The sequence below is a fragment of the Podarcis raffonei genome, chromosome 13, assembly GCF_027172205.1.
Source record: "Podarcis raffonei isolate rPodRaf1 chromosome 13, rPodRaf1.pri, whole genome shotgun sequence".
NCBI lineage: Eukaryota > Metazoa > Chordata > Lepidosauria > Squamata > Lacertidae > Podarcis > Podarcis raffonei.
In genome coordinates this window covers 17,810,338-17,835,137 of record NC_070614.1, presented here as the reverse complement: position 1 = coordinate 17,835,137, position 24,800 = coordinate 17,810,338, and the positions used below count along the sequence as shown (strand labels likewise).

Sequence of the window (24,800 nt, the reverse complement as noted above, 5' to 3'; positions counted from 1 at the left end):
TGGTTATCTAAAACCCACTTATGCATTCAGTCTAAATATTACATCCATATAGAAAATTATGTCAGGGACAGTAAGATTCTGACCTGTCTCCTCGGCATCCAGCTTACTCTGAGCGTGACCTGCAAAAAACATGCTGCAGCGTGAATGCTCCTCATCAGGATACTCCATTCCAACCCCATTTCCATATTGTTGTGGGTTTCCCCTCCTGGCATTTTCTCTGAAGATTTGTCGTGGTTTGTTTTGTATTTCTGAAACCACTGGGTTTTCTCCAGACTTGCCGATACCTCCCCTCTTGTATATTGGTGGTGCAATTTTGCCTACATAAAGATGTCAGGCACCACATTAGGCTTCTGGTCCTGAGGTTCCTCATACTGGCGCTACATTGGACTGGTTCATCTCTCGGTCATGAGGTGCGCATGTGGAATTAAGTCCTCATGGACGATTTGCCACGGAACGTTTTCCTCAGTGTCCGCCAGCACGTTTTGGCAAAGATGGTACATCTATTTGGCAGTTAGAGCAGCAGTTCCCAATTGGTGGTCTGCCAGGGGGGGCGGACGCCTGTGGCCCCATTCACATAACAAAAACTACCATAGAGATTTCAAAATTTTCAAAAGTAGTGGGGTCCATGGCTAGGGTTTTGAAAAATACGGGATCCACAATACAGTGGTACCTCAGGTTACAGATGCTTCAGGTTACAGATGCTTCAGGTTACAGACTCCGCTAACCCAGAAACAATACAGTGGTACCTCGGGTTAAGTACTTAATTCGTTCCGGAGGTCTGTTCTTAACCTGAAACTGTTCTTAACCTGAAGCACCACTTCAGCTAATGGGGCCTCCTGCTGCCGCCATGCCACCGGAGCATGATTTCTGTTCACATCCTGAAGTTCTTAACCTGAAGCACTATTTCTGGGTTAGCGGAGTCTGTAACCTGAAGCGTATGTAAAATGAGGCATATGTTACCTGAGGTACCACTGTACCTTGGATTAAGAACTTTACCTCAGGATGAGAACAGAAATCACGCGGTGGCACGGCGGCAGCAGGAGGCCCCATTAGCTAAAGTGGTACCTCAGGTTAAGAACAGTTTCAGACTAAGAACGGACCTCCAGAACGAATTACGGTAAGTTCTTAACCTGAGGTACCACTGTACTTAGCTAATTGGGAACCACGGGCCTAGAACCATCCTCAGGAACCATGCCCATTGCAGGCCTTGAACTGGCAACCCCGGTTATGAAAGGCCAGGAATTCAACTGTGTGCCACCCTGGCTCTTGGCTGTGGAGGGCTGTTCTTCCGTTTGGGCATTTGGGTTGCTGGCATGAGGCATCTCCCTGAAGGAGACGGGGGAAATGTTGAAGAGACAGTGCCGGTGGACAGTTTTGCTAGCGGCCGGTCTTCCTGCTACTGGTGTTTGGAGTCCTTCACGCTCTTGGAAGTGAGCTTGCACACACAACCTCCCTAAAATAAAAACTCACCGCCCCAGCTTAGGGCATCAATGCACATCTCTCAGGCCTTGTCTAAATCAAAACGGTGCTTCTCACTGATTCATTCCTCTCTGCCGCCTCTGCTTCTTCTCCAACTATCCTTTTTTTTTTTTTGCTTTGCTTTGGGCCCATCCGTGCCGCGTCATGCTCCCCCCCGGCCACTGCCAATGCTCTCTCGCTCTGCCTTTCTTTCTCTTAGCCTCAGGCCCCTTTGGGATTTGGCCTGAACAACGGCCAGCAAAGCCCTCGCTTGCCCCAGAACAAGTGAGTTGGCAAAGCAGGCCGGAGGGCTGGTGAGTGGAGGCCGGAGCGGGGGCAAGGGGGGGGCGAGGAAGAAGGGGGGGGGAAAGGCTTCATTAATATTGATGCGGCTGCAAATGGAATCGAGCTGGTAAAACGGTATGAAATATTCACGCAGGAAACAACGCGCCGCCTGGTAAGACCAGGAGTCTTGGCATCCTCTCATTGCCCCTCTACCAAGTAGCTCAGGTTCCTGGCCTCCCCCTCCTCTGATGCCAGACATTCTTTATGGTGGGGTGAGGGGTGTTAAGGGATTGGAGAACCACAGGAAGTTTCTCCAGTGAGATTGTCCTCTCTGGACACCCCACCGGAAATTAGGTTTGCATGCCCAGTTTTTTCTTTTCCTGGCAAGGGCCGTTGTGCTTTTTAGCAACCCTATTAGCAGGTGGGAATGCCACAGGTGCCGTTTCCACCACCATACGCCTGTGGTTCAGAAGCCATCGGTTCAGCTTCTTCCTGTCATGCAGCTGTGGTGTGTGTGTGTGTTTGTGTAGAATCTTTTCTGTAGAGTCTTTTCAGTCACATGATGAGTTTGGCCAACATATGCTATCCAGGGCAAGGCAATATCTGGTTTCCAACATCGTGATATATCACCAGCTAAACATCCTGTATACCTGAAGGAGCATCTCCAACCCCATCATTTAGCCCGGACACTGAGATCGAGCTCCGAGCGCCTTCTGGCGGTTCCCTCATTGCGAGAAGTGAGGTTACAGGGAACCAGGCTGAGGGCCTTCTCAGTAGTGGCACCCGCCCTGTGGAATGCCCTCCCATCAGATGTCAAGGAAATAAGCAGCTATCTTATCTTTAAAAGACATCTGAAGGCAGCCTTGTTTAGGGAAGTTTTTAATATTTAATGGTTTATTGTTTTTAACACTTGATTGGGAGCCACCCAGAGTGGCTGGGGAAACTCAGCCAGATTGGCGGGGTATAAATAAATAAATAAATTATTATTATTATTGCAATATATCACAATGTCTGAAATAAGTATGGAGCTATGTATTGGCTGGCTTCATGGCTTTCCCCCACATTGTGATTTTTACACAGCATGCGCAACATGATTTGCGATATATTGCCAGGTGATGGTAAACCTGTACAGTGGTGCCCCGCAAGACGAATGCCTCGCAAGACGAAAAGCTCGCTAGACAAAAGGGTTTTCCATTTTTTGAGTCGTTCCGCAAGACGAATTTCCCTATGGGCTTGCTTCACAAGAGTTCTTGCGAGTTTGTTTCCTTTTTCTTAAAGCCGCTAAGCCGTTAATAGCTGCTAAGCCGCTAAGCCGTTAATAGCCGCTAAGCCGCTAATAGCCGTGCTTCGCAAGACGAAAAAACCGCAAGACGAAGAGACTCGCGGAACGGATTAATTTCGTCTTGCGAGGCACCACTGTATCTGTGTTGTGCCCCTTTAGACAGCGGGTGAAGACTCGCATCATGCAGCCTGTTCCCCTCCTCCCCGAACCCCATTCCCTCCTCCTCATAGATATACCACTAGCCAGAGAAGGCTGGTCCATTAGGACAAATGGGGCACAGCTCCACCTGCTTCACTTTGCCCACTGCAAAAGTCACACGAAAGAAGTGGAAGGAAGAGAAAGTTCCGACCAAAAAAGAGTGGCTAGCCAAGGTGATGGACTATGCCGAAAATGGCAAAGATGACCGTGAGGATCAGGCACCAAGATGATATGAAATTCAGTCAAGAAGAGTGGAAGAAGTTTATAGAATATCTTAAAGACCACTGTGTACACTTAATAACGTTAGCAGGATTGTTGTAACACTTATAATGTAATATGTGTTGAGGTAAAAAAAGGAGAGAAAACGGATTAGAAAAATGTAATTAGATGCAAAAAATATAGGGGGAAATTGGAAACCGGGCCGAGGTGAGGGGGAGTCCGAGGAATCTAAGTAATCTAAGTAATCCCAGGAGTGTAAAAATAAAAAATGATGTGAATGTATTAGAATATTGTTTAAAAATGAAAAATGAAAATAAAATACAGTGGTACCTCGGGTTAAGAGCTGAATTTGTTCTGGAGGTCCATTCTTAACCTAGTTCCAGTTACAGAACGGTAGCCGTGTTGGTCTGCCATAGTCAAAACAAAAAATTTTTTTCCTTCCAGTAGCACCTTAAAGACCAACTAAGTTAGTTCTTGGTATGAGCTTTCGTGAAGTGTGCATGCACACGAAAGCTCATACCAAGAACTAACTTAATTTTTTTGTTCATTCTTAACCTGAGACTGTTCTTAACCTGAGGTACCACTTTAGCTAATGGGGCCTCCCGCTGCCGCCGCGTGATTTCTATTCTCATCCTGAAGCAAAGTTCTTAACCCGAGGTACTATTTCTGGATTAGTGGAGTCTGTAACCTGAAGCATCTGTAACCTGAAGCGTCTGTAACCCGAGGTACCACTGTATTTAACAAAAGTCACACAAAATGTTTGCTATTATATCACCACCCTGTGTATTATTTGTTGAAGTACTTAGTTTGCCACATGCCAGTCTAGAGGGATGTCCCTTGCTGTCAGCTTCCTCTGATGTTTTTCCTGATGTTTAGTAGGAATCTCCTTTCTTGAAGCTGTTGGTTCGAGTCCTACCTTTGAGAGCAGGAGAAAAGAAGCCTGCTCCCTCTTCCCCAAGCAGGACACACTCCTCCTCCTGACATACCCCTTTTCTGTAGACCACACGCCTCCCAACCTTGAATGTTTTGCCCATCCTTGAACTCTGATAATGTTTGCATGGATGGTGAAGAGGGAGTGGTGTGGGGGTAAATTGTTGCTATGCCTGTTTTCGCTTCTGGCCCCCGAAAGGCTGTGTAGAAGGAATCCGGCCCTTGGGCCGAAAAGGTTCTGTGTCCCTGGTACAGTGGTTAGAGCCAGGGAGACAGAGGTTTGAAACTCGCCCTCTCACAAGGCCCGCTAGGTGACCTGTGCCAGTTGCCCCCTCCCTGCCTAATCTCCTTCAGAGGTCCATCGTGAGGTGGGGAGGAAGTGTGGTGTAGTGTTAAGAGCCAAGTTTCCCAAACTTGGGTCGGCAGCTGTTTTGGGACTACAATTCCCATCATCCCTGACCACTGGTCCTGCTAGCTAAGGATTATGGGAGTTGTAGTCCAAACCCAGCTGGAAACCCAAGTTTGGGGAACCCTGGTCTAGATTGTTGGACTGGGAGGACCTGGGATATAAAGGATCAAATCTCCACTCAGCCAGCAAACTCAATGGGCCAGTCACTGTCTCCCAGTCTAAGCTACCTACCTCACAGGTTTGTTGCGAGGATGAAATGGGGAGGGGGAGAACCTTGAGATCCTAGGAGAAAAGGTGTGTGTGTGTAAATTTGATAAATAATACACACACACACACACACACATATGTTGTGCTAAGCTCCTTGGACGAAGGGTGGAATGGTGCAACAAAAACATGGAGCAGACCCAAAGAGGAGCTTGTATCGCCCCTAAAAAACTACTCAAGCAAGGCTGGAAAACAGTTTCTCAACAGGTACTTGTAGAATATGTGCCCTGCTAGTTCATGTTCCTTAGTTTCAATGGGTCTACCCTGAGAAAGATCAGCACTGAACATAGTCCTAAATAGCTAACAGTCATTTCTCATGTCGCCTCCTTTAAATTCAACACGATGAAGGAGAAGACTGATATCACATGATATCACTCTTCAAAATGCCCCAAAGGCCTGTCACAGAGAAGAGAGGCAAAGACTTGCTCTCTACTGCTTCAAAGGAAAGGACTAGATCTAACAGGCTTAAATGCCAGTAGGGTCGATTTCAGCTGAAGATTAAGGAGAGCTTTTTGATGGCAAGAGCAGATCAGTCATATCCACACCATGTGTTTGGAGCACTCTTGTGACACTTGAAGCGTCATGGCTTCCCCCAAAGAATCATGGGAACTGTAGGGTGCTGGGAACTGTAGCCCTGTGAGGGCGGGGGTCCTCCTAGCAGCTCTCAGCACCCTTAATAAACTACAATCCCCAGGGTTCTTTGAAGAGTGGATTTGACACATGTCAACAATGAGACCTAGTACCAGAGGTGTGAGGGGCGTCCACTCACTGGGGATCTTCAAGCAGAAGCTTGATCACTCTTGCACACGGAAATGCACTTTGAGAAGGAGCACTGGATGCTGCCTGATACAGAGTCAGACCATTGAGTATTTCTGCGTCCTACCTGGAGATGCCAGGCATGAATCGTGGGACCCGCATATTATTCTCCCCACAAAAACAGCTCCAGAACAGGTGGTATGTTAGTCATCCTTTCCTTGTTTGGAAATGATTCCTTGACGGGTCACTTGGAGACTATTCTTGTCATTGGCAACAAAGTGAATGACTGTTTATAAGCCTAAGGCAAATCCTGAGTTAACAACTAGGGCTGTATCAAACATTCATCAGTGAATAGCTATAGCTATAGATACAGATTAGTGATGTGTGGAAGTGAGAACTGGACCATAAACAAGGCTGATCGCCGAAGAATTGATGCTTTTGAATTCTGGTGTTGGAGGAGACTCTTGAGAGTCCCATGGACTGCAAGAAGAGCAAACCTCTCCGTTCTTAAGGAAATCAGCCCTGAGTGCTCACTGGAAGGACAGATTGTGAAGCTGAGGCTCCAATACTTTGGCCGCCTCATGAGAAGAGAAGACTCCCTGGAAAAGACCCTGATGTTGGGAAAGATGGAGGGCACAAGGAGAAGGGGACGACAGAGGACGAGGTGGTTGGACAGTGTTCTCGAAGCTACAAACATGAGTCTGACCAAACTGCGGGAGGCAGTGGAAGACAGGAGTGTCTGGTGTGCTCTGGTCCATGGGGCCACGAAGAGTCGGACACGACTAAACGACTAAACAACAACATAGATACAGATATAGATAGGGGTTTTTTTGAGAAGGAACTCAGGGGGACTGAATTCCCTTACTTTTTAAAAATTAAATAATTATTGTTTTTGTTGGGGTGGGGGAGGAGGGCTGGAACGGATACACCCCCAATGCCTGAGTCAAAAAAATCCACCTTTATCTGTAATCAATAAAGCTGTGGCCATTTCTAATCCAGATTATTGTCTGCTTGAGTTTATCAATCACATCTTACATTTAGCCATTGCCCAGGGGTGGGGGTGGGGGGTTGGCACTGTGACTGGGTCCGCAACAAACAAATTTCATGGTGAGTTCTCCAACCTTTTTTCCAGAAAAACAACAAGACTGGATAGAGATGATAGTGATAGCGATAGCGGTAGAGATAGAGATATTGCATGGAAAAAAGGAAGGGGAAATGTTCTTCAAAAGTGTTTCAAAATCTGTGTGGGTATGTGTTTTTGTGTATGTAGTAGTATTTATTGCATTTCTGGGCAGCTGGTTGTGCTTTTTTTTTTTTAACCTTCCACATAGCTGCTTCTTCCTAAAAATGTGACCCCAGCCAATGAGAGAGCGACTTAGGGATGTGATGACATCCCTCATGCCCAACAGTCCTATCAGATTTGGCACCGAGGACAGGCATAGCCAGTTTGGAGCGAGGGCGCTGGCTACCACATTGGGAAGGAAGGCAACTGGGAAACCGGGCAGCGGGGTGGGGGGCGTGTTTCTGCTTCACTCTGTCGAAATAGTGGCACCGCCAATTTCTGTTAGGCCGGAATTATTTCCACGATTCACAGGCCTGAACTGTCTTTAGCACTCCAGTTCCTTTGGCTTGTGGGTAAGCCTCTCCCTTCTCTACCCCCCCCCCAAAGTGGAGACATCCACACAGCGCCGCCCGTCTCTCTCCTCGGTTCTCCCCCCTCCCTGCCCTGCCCGCTACCGACATCAGCTGATTTCCCGGAGCTCAGGAACAAGATTGCAATCAATGACAATTGCATTCAACCGGGAGGACATTTAGGGCTCTGAAGGTGAGGGGGTGAAAAAGAAGGTGGCTGCAGGTCTGGACTGTGGGCGGGGGGGGGGGAGGGTTGGTAAATCAAAGCACCTGTCATAACCAGGGAGACTGAGATGAAGGGGCATCGGGATGGCACAGGGAAGGAGGCGGGAGAGGGGACTGTCTGCCTCACACCTGACTGCCCTAATTAGCCACCGGCTTCCTGAATAACAAATCCAGCTAAAAATATGCACTAGGGAGTTGGGGGAAGCAAACCTGCTTTGTGCTGACACCAAGGGAAAGGGTGGCAAGGAGGGAGAAGCCGACATGGATCAGGCTGAAAGCCTGTTTAGATCAGCATCCTGTTCTCCCAGTGGCCGACCAGATCCCTAAAGGAAGCACGCGAATAGCACCTGAGGGCAGCAACACCCTCCCCACTTGCGTCTCCCCAAAACTGGCCCCCTCTCCGACAGTGGAACATATCCATCCATCAGGGGTACCAGCCACTGGTGGACTTATTCTCTGTGGATTTATTTATTTTTCTTGTTGTTGTTGTTTAGTCGTTTAGTCGTGTCCGACTCTTCGTGACCCCATGGACCAGAGCACGCCAGGCACTTCTGTCTTCCACTGCCTCCCGCAGTTTGGTCAGACTCATGTTTGTAGCTTTGAGAACACTGCCCAACCATCTCGTCCTCTGTCGTCCCCTTCTCCTTGTGCCCTCCATCTTTCCCAACACCAGGGACTTTTCCAGGGAGTCTTCTCTTCTCATGAGGCAGCCAAAGTATTGGAGCCTCAGCTTCACGATCTGTCCTTCCAGTGAGCACTCGGGGCTGATTTCCTTCAGAATGGAGAGGTTTGATCTTCTTGCAGCCCATGGGACTCTCAAGAGTCTCCTCCAGCACCATAATTCAAAAGCATCAATTGTTCAGCAATCAGCCTTGTTTATGGTCCAGCTCTCACTTCCATACATCACTACTGGGAAAACCATGGCTTTAACTATACGGACCTTTGTTGGCAAGGTGATGTCTCTGCTTTTTAAGATGCTGTCTAGGTTTGCCATCGCCTTTCTCCCAAGGAGCAGGTGTCTTTTAATTTCGTGGCTGCTGTCACCATCTGCAGTGATCATGGAGCCCAAGAAAGTAAAATCTCTCACTGCCTCCATTTCTTCCCCTTCTATTTGCCAGGAGGTGATGGGCCCAGTGGCCATGATCTTTGTTTTTTTGATGTTGAGCTTCAGACCATATTTTGCGCTCTCCTCTTTCACCCTTAACCCTCCTTTAAAGCCGTCTGACTGGGAGCTGAGGAGTTAATAGAATCATAGAGTTCATAGAGTTGGAAGCAACCCCAAGGGTCATTGGGACCAATGCAGGAAGCTCAGATAAAGCACCCGTGACAGATGGCCACCCAACCTCTGCTTAAAAACCTCCAAGGAAGGAGAGTCCCCAACTTCCCTCCACTGTTGGAACAGCTCTTACTGCCAGAAAGTTCTTCCCTGGTGTCGAGTCGGAATCTCCTTCCTTGCGACTTGAAGCCATGGGTTCGAGTCCTGCCCTCCAGAGCAGGAGAAAACAAGCTTGCTCCATCTTCCATTTGACAGCCTTTGGAGTTGTTAAGGAGACCCTTAAAGCTACAGGTCCCATGATTCTTTGGGGGAGATTGTCATGAGTCGCATAAGAGTGCTTTAAACACATGGTGTGGATGTGACTGACCTGTTCTTGCCGTCAAGAAGCTCTCTTGAATCTTCAGCTGAAATCTACCCTCCTGGCATTTAAGCCTGTTAGATCTAGTCCAGCCTTTCTCAAGCTGTGGGTCTCCAGATGTTGTTGGACTACAACTCCCATCACCCCTAGCTAGCAAGGCCAGAGCTCAGGGATGATGGGAGTTGTAGGCCAACAATATCTGGGGACCCACAGCTTGAGAACCGCTGTTCTAGTCCTTTCATTTGAAGCAGCAGTAGAGCATGTCTTTGCCCCTCTTCTCTGTGACAGGCCTTTTGGGCATTTTGAAGAGGGGTATCGTGTCTCTTAAAGCGATACAAGAGTGTGGCATGGATGTGAGAACGCCACACATGTATGCGAACATGTATCGTTCTCTCATACATGCATGCACACTCACACGCAAAGACGCCTCTCACACACTCAGTTTGATGGGTTGCTGTGCAGCAGCCGGATGAATTAGGGCTCCCCTTCCGCAAAATGCAGAACAGGAACCCTGAGAACAGCTCGTGGAGGAACAGAACGAGCTCTTTCTCCCAGGGAAACATGCTCCAATTCCATGCTGCGTGGTGGAGAAAAGGGGGCTTCCCAGAGACTCCCCTGCCCCTGACTCACATGGCATGAAGCATCTGAATCACCAGTCCCAGTTAGATACGAGGATCTTCAATGATAGTCAAAGAGTAAATAGGATAGGGAAAGACTTATTAGACATATGGGAGATTAATGAGAAGGGCCAAAGCACTCAAGCAATAATATGGGATGCAATGAAAGCGGTGATGAGGGGAATTGGCATTAGGGAATCCAGTAAATTGAAGGGTGGGGTGGGGGGAACAAAAAGAGATGAAAAAGTTAGAGGTAGAAATTAGGACATTGTAAAATCAATATATTCATGATAAGCATAAAAGATGTTATGCACAATTACAGGCAGAAAGGAAGGAGTTAGAAAATAAAGATATGGAAAAAGTGCAGAGGGATTTGATATGCTTGAAAAGATAATTTTTTGAAGATGGTAATAAAAATTCCAAATTGCTGGCGAGAGCTGTACTGTCAAAAAAAGGAAAGATTTCAATTAGCCTAATAAAGGATAAAACGGGTAATATTCACAATCTGATGAAAGATAAGTTGAGAGTATTTAAGGAGTTTTACCAAGAGTTATATTCGGCAGGTAACATATTCTATGGGGAAGATGAAAGAATATATCGAGACACACTGGAAGATAAAGCTAGAAAGCAGGGATAGAGAGGCTATGGAACAGCCAATTTCAGGAAAAGAAAGCGAGGAAGCTATAGGGAAACTAAAAGGGGGAGAAGCCCCAGGAGCAGATGAATTGGGAACGGAATATTAGAAGGTGTTTTTTAAAATATTGGTTCCTAAATTAAAAGCATTATATAATTCAGTAATAGAGGGTGAGAGGATCCCTCCATTGTGGGAACCATTATCTTAGTTCCAAAACCAGGAAAAGATTTGAAGGACGCAGGATCATATAGGCCGATTTCCCTAATAAATCAAGATGCTAAAATATTGGCCACAATAATGGCAAAAAGGATGAATAATTTTATGTATAAATATATAAATAAAAACCAATGTGGCTTTGTAGCAGGAAGACACAGGTGTCTAGATTAATAGGAAGAATGCTGAATAAAATAGATATAATAAGAAATAAACTGAAAGCTGGTATAGTAGCATTGGATATTTTTAAGGCTTTTGACTGTGTCGAATGGCTGGCATTAAAATTGATTATACTCGTCACAAGCCTGGAGCTAGACTTGATGATCTGATAACGTTAATAGTCTCTACTTGGACTTTGTTAACTCATGTGCAACTACTCATTCTACGTACCTATTTTATAAATTGTTTCTCATCTTCTAATTTTTGTTTGTTCTCTCTGTTTTATATACGTTATCATATGAAATGAAACTTAAAACTTTACCCAAATAAATAAATAACCAGCTGACAACCCCTTCTCCTTTTCAACAGCTGAGCTGCAAGGATGGGTTCGCAGCGCTGTACTAGGCACATTTTCAGAAGCGGGGAGCCTATGGAGTATGGGGTTTATTCGTCAGTCCTCCATACTCAAGAGTGAACTGGGTACTGGCTTTGAACAGTGGCTAAGAGCAGGGCTTGTGAGCCAAAAACGCTCAGCAAAAAAACTCGCCTCAGCCACAAATTTACTAGGGATGCCTCTTTTCTTGTAGACCCCATGTATGATACTATTAGCGGGTAATACTGCACTTATGAACTGGTGCCTGCCAGTCATACTAGGGCTATGCTGAAATTTTGCAGGATTCGTGTTTCATTGAGAGACGTGGCATTTCGGGGCTAGCAGTGTACGCTCGCTGCTTGCTATGAAATCAACCGGTCTCCCTTCGCCAAGAGAGGAGGAGAGACTCTTTTAAGGTGGCAGTTTCCCCTTAATAAGGAGAAGGGAGCTTCACCTTTCTCGGGAAGAGTGATGACGTACTGCAGCCAGTCAGATTTGTCTATGTAAATTGAATGAATGAATGAATGAATGAATGAATAAATGAATAATCAGTCAATCTCATGACAGTCAAGCAAAGCCAAATCAGACTGAGGGCAATGCTTCCTACATCACATTTGGAGGTGAAACTTGGTAATTTTGGACCCTGAATCTAATGGACGTACATGGAGGGTACAGGGGCATTGGGTTGAGCCATATGTATTATCTCTGTCGCTTCAGTTGGGAAGGACACAATTAAAATTTATTTTCTCCCCCGCCTCCAAGGAACAGTAAGAGAGTGAACCCAGCTTGCCAACTCTGATTAAAGAAGGGAAAAAATACCCTCGGCATGTGTAGTTTCACATTTTATAACTCATTTTCAATCACAGCACCATTATTGCTACAGGCTAGATGTGTTCACTAGAGTATAAGCACGGACATTTTGCGCCAGAAAAAAAAGAAAAGAAAAGAGGATAATACGTTTTGAAAGTAAAAATAATAAACTGAGCATCTGTAATCGTGTATGTGCCAAGCTGGCTGTCCCCCAACTATAAAACATTTAATGAAATTAAAAGGAAGAGAGAAAGAAGGCTATAATAGCGACCAGCCCCAGCGGGCTGGCCACAGACCTGTTTGCTGCAAGCCACAGCTTTTGCCATGTTCTGGGTGATTACTAAGTAAGACCCTGGACTTGGGCTCTGCATTCCAGTCTCAGCTGCCCCAATGATAATCGGAAGCAATTTGCCAGCAGGTGGGTTCACTGTTGCTTACCAAGACGCAGGATGAGGCAGAAGGAAGATTGGCGCACTGCAAATGCACCAGTGGAACAAATCTGGTGCGCCTCCTGGTGCGTTTCCACTAGAGTTGGGTGATAATCTGGTTTTCAACTTAATGGTGTATCACCAGCTAAACATTACAATATACTGATATACAGTGGTACCTCGGGTTACAGATGCTTCAGGTTACAGACTCCACTAACCCAGAAATAGTACCTCAGGTTAAGAACTTTGCTTTAGGATGAGAACAGAAATCGTGCAGCGGCGGCGGGAGGCCCCATTAGCTAAAGTGGTGTCCAGGTTAAGAACAGTTTCAGGTTAAGAACGGACCTTCAGAATGAATCAAGTTCTTAACCTGAAGCACCACTTTAGCTAATGGGGCCTCCCGCTGCCGCTGCACCACTGGTCCACGATTTCTGTTCTCATCCTGAAGCAATGTTCTTAACCCGAGGTAATATTTCTGGGTTAGCGGAGTCTATAACCTGAAGCGTATGTAACCCGAGGTACCACTGTACTGTATCACAATATCTGAAATAAGGATGGAACTATGTGGAGGCATTGGCTAGCTTCACAGATTTTCCTGCATTGTGATTTTTTTGCATAATGCACGCGCGCGCGCGCGCGCGCGCGCACACACACACACACACACACACACACACAGACACCATGATTTGCAATATATTGCCAGGTCAAAAATTATGGACTTCAAACCAGTTTTGGACGATATATTGCCCAGCCCTAACACACATCCTGATCCACGATATATTGCCAGGTCAGAAACTAGGAAACCACTCTCACGATATGGACTTCAAACCAGTTTTGGACGATATCTGTGCCAGCCCTAGCTTACACCAAGGAGCAGAAATATGGGGAGGTACAGAGGGCGTGGCTTGCATGTGCACCCCTGCCCCTCATTTTAACCCTTGTGTATTAAATCATGTACCTGAAGAGGGCTAGATTTGGGCACGTGCTGTCGTTTTGAGGAGGTGCCCACCCCCCACATCCCCACCCCAAGGTTTATCACCCCGCTCACCGAATGTCCCTCCATGATGTCCCTCCAGAGGGGCGCGTCGTTGTCCCTCTCTGCGATCTCCAGCAGGTTGTCGAGCACCACTTGGCCGATGAGGTCGTGGCGGGAGAAGCGGTCGAAATCGTAGATGCTGAAGTGGAGCTTGCGCGAAGGCAGTTCGGCAAAGGGGACGTTGAAGTTAAAAGTCTCGTTGAAAATGGGGTTCAGCGTCTTGCGGTGCACCTTGGTCTGGAACTTCTTCTTGCGGTCGGGGAGCAGGTACATTTTCACGTAGGGGTCGGAGAAGCCGTTGGCGTCTTTGGCAGGCAGGTCCAAGGCCCGCAGAATCCTCACCACCAGCTGCTCGGTGCCGTAGGCGTAGCGCAGGGCAAAGCTGATCCGACCGCAGCTGGCGGCCTCGCCTTTCTTGGAGTCCGACTCACCCGAGCGCTGCTTGTATAACTCGGGCTTTATCTGCCCAATGCTAGTCACTTGTTCCACCTTCTCTTCCCCTATGTGGACCCCGGTGTCCGGGCTGCTCAACTGCTGTGTCACGGGGCGCGGCAGCGTATTGTACCTGGGGAGAAAGGGGGGGGAACAGTGGCTAGCGTGACCGTATAGATTAGTCACCATGGGCAGATTCACTGGACAAATGGAGAATCTCCTGGGCCAAATTCAACTAAGGGGTCCTGCAAATGGAAGCCAGTGCAAAGATTCCCACTAGTGCAATAGGGTTTCTCCCCCATCTCCTCCCCCCACACCTCCAAATCACCTCTGCGAGGGTCAAGAGAAATTCCGACAGGCAGGCGTGAGGAGAGGGGACATTGTTCCATCAAGCAAGTATACCTGAAGGAGTGTCTCCACCCCCATCGTTCAGCCCAGAGGTCCACCTCCGAGGGCCTTCTGGCAGTTTCCTCACTGCGAGAAGTGGGGCCTTCTCAGTGGTGGTGCCCACCCTGTGGAACACCCTCCCATCAGATGTCAAGGAAATAAACAACTATCTTTTAGAAGACATCTGAAGGCAGCCCTGTTTACGGAAGTTTTTAAATGTTTGATGTTTTATCGTGTTTTTAATATTCTGCTGGGAGCCACCCAGAGTGGCTGGGGAAACCCATGTGGATGGACAGGGTATAAATATTATTATTATTACCGTATTTTTCGCCCTATAGGACGCACTTTCCCCCCTCCAAAAATGAAGGGGAAATGTGTGTGCGTCCTATGGGGCGAATGCGCACCGACCCCTCTCACTCTCCAGGCTTCAGGAAGCTCTGCACAACCCTCGGGAGATCGGCGCCACTTCACGCCCGCCTCCTGATGGCTGTGCAGAGCTGCCTGCAGTCCCAGGGGGAGCGCAGCTCTGCGCAGCCATCCGGAGCAGGGCGCGAAGTTGCGCCCGCCTCCCGATGGCTGCACAGAGCTGCCTGCATTCCGAAGCCTGGGGAGACCGGCGCGACATACCGCTGGCCTCCCTAGGCTTGCGGATAGCAGGCTGTTCTCGGGGCTGGGAATGGGGGAAGCTCGGGCTTCCCCCGCGCCATCCCCGTGCCTGGGGGGGAAATAATTTTTTTTCTTTATTCCCCCCCCAAAAAAAAACCTAGGTGCGTCCTATGGGGCGGTGCGCCCTATGGGGCGAAAAATACAGTATTTAAAATGCTTGTGCTTATGGAGGAATCTCCTCAACACTAAGTTGAATTCTGCCCTTGGCCAGGGAAGAAAAGCATCAGAGGAGAGAGATAGAGTGACTCCTCATTTTAGAGATTTTTTTGTTTTGGTCATAATTTTTTTTAATGATTTTCACCCAATTTAACAAATTTAATTGCGTTTCATACAGTATTCCCTTATCATTTTGACACCCCATCCTTATTTCCATGCTGTTTCTGTTCCAAGTCCTTTTATCCACTGCCTTAAATAGAATACTTATTTCTATAATATATACCCTACACCGCATTCCTTTATTGTTCCTTTGCTTATATTTCTGGACCTGCCTGCGATTTCATTTGACATTAACAATTTCTCAGATAGTCCAAAAAGATTTTAAAAGCAGCTGGTCTAGATTCCAGACACCTGGAAACACTATTTATTTTTGTTGTCCTCATAACAACCTTGTGGGTTGTCCCTACAATTTTCATTTTAGGGTTGAGGCGCAACGCCAAGGAATAAGAGCATGAGAAGAACCTGCTGAATCAAGCCAGAGGCCCATTGTAGTCCAACACAGTAGCCAGCCAGATACCTGTGGGAAGCCCGAAAGCAAAGCCTGAAACTTGAGCACAAGAGCACTCTCCCCTCTTGTGATTTCCAGCAACTGGAATTCACAACTGGAATCTGCCTAATCCTCTTTTAAAGCCACCCGGGTTGGCGGCCATCACCGCCTCTTGTGGCAGTGAGTTCCACAGTTTCTGTGCCACATGGCAACTTTTCCAAAGAGTTCACAACGGAGGCAACACTTGAATCCTACTTGCCACACCATTCATTGCCCATTAAGCCTTGACTGTTGAATTTATGCCCCAAATCTGTTGGCAATTTAAGGTGGGTTTTCCCCTTTAAAAAACCCCCAGTATTCTTAGATAGCTGTTCAATATGCAACTGCTTCGGGTGTTTTCCTGGTCAAGGGAAGGAAGAGCCTGGGCCTTAGTTAAGGGGTCTGTTACAATTCAACATACCAGGCCTCCCAAGTTCATGTCTTCAATGCATACATCACCCACCCTGGACCAGAAGGTCCCAGGGAAGGTTACACAGTAATAAACAATAAGAAACACAGTACAGGAAACAATCAAACCAACTAAAAACAACAGCACAAACAAAAGAAAATCAGTAAGATGAACAAAGATTCCCAAATGCTTAGGTTAAAAACGTGCCCCTTCTTTGCAAGCCTTTCAAATATATGCAGAGTTGGTGCCATCTAAAAAGGTAAAGGTATAGGGACCCCTGACCATTAGGTCCAGTCGTGGCCGATTCTGGGGTTGTGGCGCTCATCTCGCTTTATTGGCAGAAGGAGCTTCCGGGTCATGTGGCCAGCATGACTAAGCTGCTTCTGGCGAACCAGAGTAGCACACGGAAACGCCATTTACCTTCCCGCCGGAGTGGTACCTAATTATCTACTTGTGCTTTGACGTGCTTTCGAACTGCTAGGTTGGCAGGAGCAGGGACCGAGCAACGGGAGCTCACCCCGTCACGGGGATTCAAACTGCTGACCTTTGATCGGCAAGTCTTAGGCTCTGTGGTTTAACCCACAGCACCACCTGCATCTAAAACGGTAGGGAACCCCAAAGTCTGAGGTTTTCCCAGATTTTGTATCCAACTCTGCCGAACAGATCAGAGGGGCACACATCCCCTCAAATACATTTCCCCACATCTTGCTTGGGGCCACCACTGAGAATGCCTTCGTCCTACAACTCCCAGCATCCCTAGCTGTTGGCCATATTGCTGAGTCTTATGGGAGTTGGCATCCAGCTTCTGGAGGGCTGCTCCTGCTCTCAGGCACTACGGAGAATTAAAATGGCGGCTCCCAGAGTCAGAGTGCTGTCCCTGATCCTCAAGTAACCAACGCCGGAGGGAGCCCATACAAGAGAAATTCATTGGACCCCTCAAACTTGGAGCTGCCCTTGCTTCATCATTCAGTGTATGTTCTCCACAGACATGCCACACCCAGCCCATTTCTCCTCCACAGCCACCTCCTGCAATGACACGAGAACCATTTATTTCTTCGGCTACAAACTGGCTGAAAAGTCATCCCAAACAGCTTAAAAGATAAAGGTAAAGGGACCCCTGACCATTAGGTCCAGTCGTGACCGACTCTGGGGTTGCGGCGCTCATCTCACTTTATTGGCCGAGGGAGCCAGCATACAGCTTCCAGGTCATGTGGCCAGCATGACTAAGCCACTTCTGGCGAACCAGAGCAGTGCACGGAAACGCCGTTTACCTTCCCGCCGGAGCGGTACCTATTTATCTACTTGCACTTTGACGTGGTTTCGAACTGCTAGGTTGGCAGGCGCAGGGACGGAGCAACGGGAGCTCAACCCATCGTGGGGATTCGAACCGCCGACCTTCTGATCGGCAAGTCCTAGGCTCTGTGGTATAACCCACAGTGCCACCTGCGTCCCTTCCCAAACGGCTTGCTATGACTTAAAACAAGGCTGTCTCTGCTCACAAACCAGAGGACATGACACAAAAGGGGGAAGGATGGAACAGGAAAACAGCAAACGAGTGCCACTTCTTAAAGTCCTTAAACCACCTATCCCTCTTTCATCCTTATGCCCACCGCCCCCGGCGACCCTCCCACCTTCCCAACTCACCTGGGCGTGGGCGCCAAGCTTGCTACTTGCTGATGGGAGTGGGCGTTGGGCATGGTGCCTTCCTTGGTGCTGGTCTGGCCTTCCACGGGGAGGTCAGGGGAGGTCTGGCTGACCTTGAGATTGGCCTCAGGGTAGGAATCCATATCGAGGTAGGACCTTTCGGGCATCTCGGGACCCAGCTCCACCCGCTCGGCCAAGAGGTCCCCGAAAGGCGAATGGTGGAGGTGAGCATGGAGGGGGTGCTCCTTGCGTTGCGCCTGCGAAGAGGAGCCCTTGTCCCGCCAGGGGATCCAGCACAGCTTCCACGAGACGAAGAGGGAGACGCCCAGCAGCACGATCCCACAGAAGGTCACGATCACTGACAGCAGGCTGACCAGGATCTCTAGGGGAGAAAAGTGGAGGGGCAGATACCACGACGGGAGGTCAACGGCAGGGAGGTGGCTGCTGTAGGCGCCTGGCATCTTGGTCACCGGCCCAGGCGTGTCCCCTCTCCTCTGCTGGACCTTGTCCCCTACCCTGCCCAGGACACCTGAACTATTATTGCCAATGGCCGCAGGCCAGGGGGCTCTGCAGGTCAATGGCAGGGCCGCTTGTATGACTTGGTTGACACTGTCAAGCCAGCGATAGCCTCATGCAGCAACCGTCTCCAGCACCCTCTGGGGCCTCGTCTACTCAGGACGGAACAGCCCGGAACCTGGGCGATGTCACCAACTGCCAGTAGAGGCCTTGTGAATCTGATCCCTCCCGCACTGGCAGCCAAAGAGCAGGTAAACAAGAATAATTTTTACCAAGTAATTTTATTCAATACAGTGGTACCTCGGGTTAAGTACTTAATTCATTCCGGAGGTCCGTCCTTAACCTGAAACTGTTCTTAACCTGAGGTACCACTTTAGCTAATGGGGCCTCCTGCTGCTGCCACGCCGCCGGAGCACGATTTCTGTTCTCATCCTGAAGCAAAGTTCTTAACCCGAGGTACTATTTCTGGGTTAGCGGAGTGTGTAACCTGAAGCATATGTAACCTGAAGCGTATGTAACCCAAGGTACCACTGTATTCACAGAGAGAGAGACGAAGGAATTCAGTCTCCCAAAGATAATGATGTTGTTCTGAGTAAGGTCCCACCCCCCTCGGTCTCTCCTATTCTACGTTACCCCTGCTCGGCTAATCTGAACTTTCTGCCTCGGAGCGCTATGTTTTTACTACTCTCAAGGCTCACCTGATCCTGGGGGGGTAGGGTTAGGAATGCTTTCCAAAGACCCTGAGTCTGTCAGCTGTCTCTCCCCTGGTGCGGCTTCTTCTTCCTGCTGTTCCTCTCCCAATATTCCCCAGCTTCTCCCCTCTGCAGCCTGTGAACTATGCCCTTCTGCAAACCACTGTTCTAAATCTATACTGTCCTCTTCTCGGGAAGGTTCAAAAAGAGGGGGGGATAGCAATCTCCACCTTTCCTCCTCAGTCCAGCCCCTGACACCCTGGCAGACAAATCCACATAACCCCTAATGATACTGTGAACCGCCCCAAGATCTACAGATGAAGAGCAGTATAGAATTTTTAAATAATAATAATAATATGCATCTTTTGCAGGTTTTAATAGAAAAGATGCTTTGGGGGCCACTTGTCTCGAAATCGAGATATGAATGGAATAAATCGTACATAATAAATTAGGAAACTCACTTTGCCAAGGGTAGAGTCTTAGGCAGCTCAGTTGGCTAGAGCGTTGTGGGGATAATACTAAGGTTGCAGGTTCAATCCCCGTATGGGACAACTGAATATTCCAGGGGTTTGGATCAGATGGTACAATTCTATGAATCTAAGCACAAGAGGGAGGTATCATTGGGCTACGGGGAAACCCACCCCTCAAGCTGTGGAAATAGTAATAATGATAGTAATAAGTTAGGGTAATGGAGGAGAGACCCGAAACAATCTACTGAGGACTGAGCATGCTCGATGGCCGCAGGGCCATCTGCTGAGGGAAGAAAATGGATGGAAGACAATGGAATGGAGTCCCCTGGAAAACAGATATGGCTCACTGGCTGGCAACGTGAACAAAAGGTCTCTCTTGTATATCCAGCCTTCCAGATTTCTCCATTGCTAAAATATGCCAAGACTGCCTCCCATTAAATTCCACTCTTGCAAGAGACAGCCAGCACAACCTGTGCCCTAATAAATACCCCAGCAATGAAAGTTTAAACAAAAAAACTTCCAGAATTTTATTTTATTTTTAAAAATCAAATTGGAGGTAATTTGCGTTTTTGCAGCAAGACATGTTTATACCTCTCAATTCAAAAAAACCCACGGGGGGGGGGGGTTGCTCCAGCAAAAGCAGTGAGGACTGGAAGCTTGATTGTTTTAAAATCCAATTGCCAGGATCCTACAGATCCTGTCAAGACTGCATCTTCACATTTGGTTGGTAAACACGGACCACCTGACACACCATTTGCCTGAGCGCCAGCGTCAACCACTGAGAACCTGATATTACCCTAACAGTCCCTGTGCCTTCCCCCTTACCTCCATGGACTCCTGGCTGTGCCTAGGCCACGATTTTTCCTCCTGTTGAGATCCTTCCCCTAGATATGGGTCATATCCTCCCCTACCTCTAGGCTCCTCACCTGAGTTGATGGGACCCACATGGCCTGTCAGTTCCTGACACTTCTCGCGTTCCTGGGCAGCGCATGTGTTGGAACACAGCACATGAAGAAGCTCCATTGCCCTGCGATGTCTGTCTTCATCATAATCTCCCGACATGATGCCTGAAGACAGGACAGAAAAAATATTTTTCAACATATATTTAAGGAGGGAGGGGGACAACCAAGGTCATGCAAGTCTTTGGGGCCACGGTTACCTCAGAACCAAAGTTCAATGTGGCTACTTTTCAGCGCAACACTGATTCCCAATGCTCACGGAAGTGGGTTCACAAGAGGCTACTGCCTATAAGGTCCTGGGTTCATTCCCCACCATCCCCTGGTAAACAAATCAGGTATGCAGGCAGGGGAAAAGGATTCTCTGCTTCAGGCTCTGGACAGTGGCTGCCAGTCAGAGTGGACATCACTAGTCTGGCCTGGAATAAGGCCAGCGCCTTGTGTTCCTAGAAATGTATCCTATGTCTGCTCATTATTTGGGGGCAACTGGGCTGCCACTGGAAACGGCTGCACCTGTTCCATTGGGGTTCTGCCCTCTTCCACATTTGCCTTCAGCATGCCCTCAACTTCACTTCCCTAGCAGAAAAGGGAAGCCTCATCCATTGATGTGACAAAACCGTTACCCCTTAGAACAGGCTTCCTCAACCTTGGCCCTCCAGATCTTTTTGGCCTACAACTCCCATGATCCCTAGCTAGTAGAACCAGTGGTCAGGGATGATGGGAATTGTGGTCTCAAAACATCTGGAGGGCTGAGGTTGAGGAAGCCTGCCTTAGAATAAGCCGTCCTGGGCCTCTGTTTAGAGTTACCTTGTGGGGAGACCAGCTTTGGTCCTCCCCACCTAAAAAAACTTGCCCAATTTCCTACAGGCCTACTTGGCATGCCAACTTACTTTACCCAGAAAAGCAGTACCAAAGGCCATGGGGATAATTTGTGGGGGCTGCACAGAAGTGGGGTGTGAACCTCCTTTTTCTCTGCCATCTCATTCTTGCTCTTTTGCTTCTGCTACCCATTTAACCCCTCTGTTTTCCCTCCATGAAATTAAGCCAAAATATATATGGGCAGACCCAGGTCCAAGCAGCTCAGTGGGGTCTCAGCCATGCTAACTGGCTGACCTCGGGCAAGCAACTATGAGTCAATCTTTCTCAGCCTAGCCTACCTCACAAGGTTGTTGTGAGGATAAAATGGGAGACCCACGTGTGCCACCTTTGAGTTCCCCGGAGGAAAGGGTAGGCTGTAAATGGATTTTCTATGTGACGTCCCCTCAGGAAAACATTTGGGGGGCAATTAGATATGCAGCGTATGAACTTCACCCCTCTCCGCAAACACCCCATTTTCCTTTTGAACCAGGGTGTACATAGTATACAGTGATGGGAATGTGGAACAGTCTAGATTGAAAGGCTTCTCCTCCAGTAACCCCAGACAGAAGCGTCAAATGCAGTCAGCCTGTGTTCTGTTTATTCCCGGCAGAAAATAGAAAGGCAGGCAGACAAGGGCAGACAGCCGGAGAAGCAACATGACCTTTTTTCAGGGTAATAGGCATTTATAGGAAGGGCTTCTGGTTTCCTGACCAATCCATGCTTGGGATTCCCCATTTCAGAGAATTGCAGAAGGGAGACCAGGAGCCAAACTGGGCCTTAACCAGGGAAATGAGCTCGATTGTCTTGTAACGTTAACATGTCTGCATGGGGGCCACATTTGCAAAGCAGAATCAGGAGGCAGCAGTTTTTAGATCTCAGTCCCTCCCAGGCAGCCTTGGCAAACCTGCGCTTGCTAGACATTTTGGACTACAACTCCCAGCAGCCCTTGCCAGCGCAGTCCAAAACATCTGAAGGGTACCAGGTGGGCCAAGGCTGCTCTAAGGTGCTCCCAGGCTCCTTTGAGGAGGCATTTCCTATAGGTAAGTTCGACTTGAAGGGCTCTCCTCAGCCAGGTGGGGCACTGAGGTGAAACACAGTCAACAAGGCATATAAAATGGAGAGCATGTTAAAGGTAAAGGTAAAGGGACCCCTGACCATTAGGTCCAGTCGTGGCTGACTCTGGGGTTGCGGTGCTCATCTCGCTTTATTGGCCGAGGGAGCCGGTGTACAGCTTCCGGGTCATGTGGCCAGCATGACTATGCCGCTTCTGGCGAACCAGAGCAGCGCACGGAAACGCCGTTTACCTTTCCGCCGGAGCGGTACCTATTTATCTACTTACACTTTGATGTGCTTTCGAACTGCTAGGTTGGCAGGAGCAGGGACTGAGCAACAGGAGCTCACCCCGTCACGGGGATTTGAACCGCCGACCTTCTGATCGGCAAGTCCTAGGCTCTGTGGTTTAACCCACAGCGCCACCCGCGTCCTGGAGAGCATGTTAGGCCCTTCCAAAAGGGACATGGCCAGTTGCTAAGGAAGCAAAGGAGTTTAATGGTGAATTTTGGGTATAATGGAGATGTAAAAGATTCGGATTATTATAAAAGATGAAGAAGGAAATGACTAATAACAGGACCCACAAAAGGGAGGAGGGACGATTATTTGGAATCTTGCTTTTATGATGTATGTTGGATATCTGATTGCAAAACTTTAATTTAAAAAACTAGATAAATAAATGTATAAAGAAGGGGAGAAGCAAAGGATTCGCTAAACATCACTTCCTGTTCCCCAGCCGCTGCTGTTTTGTGGTTCAGGTATCAAACTCAGGACGCAAGGGAGAAACGTGCTAAGAGGAAGGCACGCTTGGCAAATCCACACCGTGATCAACTCCCGCCCAGAAACCAATGTCCCCACTGTGGAAGGACGTGTGGATCCAGAATTGGCCTCCACAGCCACTTACGGACTCATTGTTAAAACCGTCTTTATGGAAGACAATCTTACTCAGCTATGAGTGATCGCCAAAGAAAGAAAGAAAGATAGATAGATAGATAGATAGATAGATAGATAGATGGGGAGATTGGCCCTGGAGTGGAAATGCCAATGGCTGCCCCGCATCCCAGGACTGTGTGTGGAGCTGATGGACATCACGTTGAGGAAAGACAGTGGAACATTTCCCTACAGATATAGGCCTACGGGCTTTCCCTCAAGGTTGGCTCACCACTGTGTCTAATTTTAAGGATTAAAAACAGCTGTTTCAGTACTTCTGGTCCCATAAGTGCAGTTGGTGTCTATGCACATTTTTTTCTTTGCTTTGCAGAGCACAAGATGACTGGCAGGTCCCTACCCACCATGGAACTTACAATCAAACATTCAACACGGGGGGAAACAGGGAAGTAAGGAGATGGGAGGCAGGAACCGCCCTTTTGGAAAATGAACGTTGGCGCTCTGTGCTCTCACCTGGTCAGCAAACTGGTTCAGGGGATGGCTGTCAGGTTGCTTCCGTGTTGCCGGATCCAGGATGCCAACCGGTCCAGGTCAATGCCAGCAAGACGCCAATACCAAGTCCCTGGGGATCCGAGTCCGCGTGGGAGCAGCTGCAAGCCGGAAGCAGGGCACCCAATCTGCCATCCGGCGAGCTGCTGGGTCCATGGGTCGCCAAGTGGGGAAGCGGCAGGGTGAGAGGGGTTGCGGCCTCTGCTGGATGCACGAGGGAACAATCTGCAGAGGCGAAGAGGGTCAGTAGTCCTGGCTGGCTTTGCTATGCCTGGGTGGTGTGCCCAATCCCCAGCTGTCCCTGGGGGGCTTCTTCATGGCGGGAGGGGGCTGCTGTCTTAAGTCCTTGGCGAAATTGCACCGCTGCAGTTGCCACCCTCTTTAGTTCCGAAGGCACCTGCATGGATACAAAGGCTGGTTATTTGGGGTGGGCTCATTCCCTCCTCCTGTTGCTCCCATTCTTCCCATGACCACCCCCAGCCACATCAGATGAAACAGAGCATATAGATCTCTAGCACCCCCACCACCCAAACATCCTTTTTGTAAGCCCAAAGACAGCTTCTTCTGTCAGTTTGCATTTCTTAGTACAGAAAGTATTGATCTGATGTGTGGAGATCTTTCCTATTCTACTTAATACAAGAAGGTTCAAGAAGTTTCTATGTGAAAGAAGCAGGAAGATTTTGTTGTTTGGGTTATTTCCTTCTGGGAAGCTGAGTACAGCTGGCTTAAACTCGTTCTGTTATCTTTCTGTCAAGGTCATGCTGACTATAATAGGGAGGCCAGAAGGAGCCTGAGTTACACTTATTTTCTCTTTTCTGTCTCTTTGTTCTAGTCTGGTGTTCTGTATGCTATAATGTTAAGGTTTGGCCTTATTATAAGTATTGCAAGTTTCATTGTAAGTGCTGCAACTGGATTTTTCACGGACTGTGCCAATCCTGAATGTGTTGGATCTGTGACCATTATGCTCATTTGCCTTCAG

General features: G+C 48.3%; 1 protein-coding gene across 1 annotated transcript in view; it reads right to left on the bottom strand.

Moving 5' to 3' along the window:
- SYT3 (synaptotagmin 3) overlaps positions 1-24,800 on the bottom strand; it is a 58,714-nt gene that overhangs the window by 13,452 nt on the left and 20,462 nt on the right. The window contains exons 2-5 of the mRNA XM_053362764.1: positions 23,786-24,218; positions 20,447-20,587; positions 17,843-18,224; positions 13,575-14,127 (exon numbers count right to left, since the gene is read on the bottom strand). Coding sequence (XP_053218739.1) covers positions 13,575-14,127; positions 17,843-18,224; positions 20,447-20,582 — 1,071 coding nt within the window. The 5' untranslated portion in view covers positions 20,583-20,587; positions 23,786-24,218. The remainder of the gene's footprint in view (positions 1-13,574; positions 14,128-17,842; positions 18,225-20,446; positions 20,588-23,785; positions 24,219-24,800) is intronic.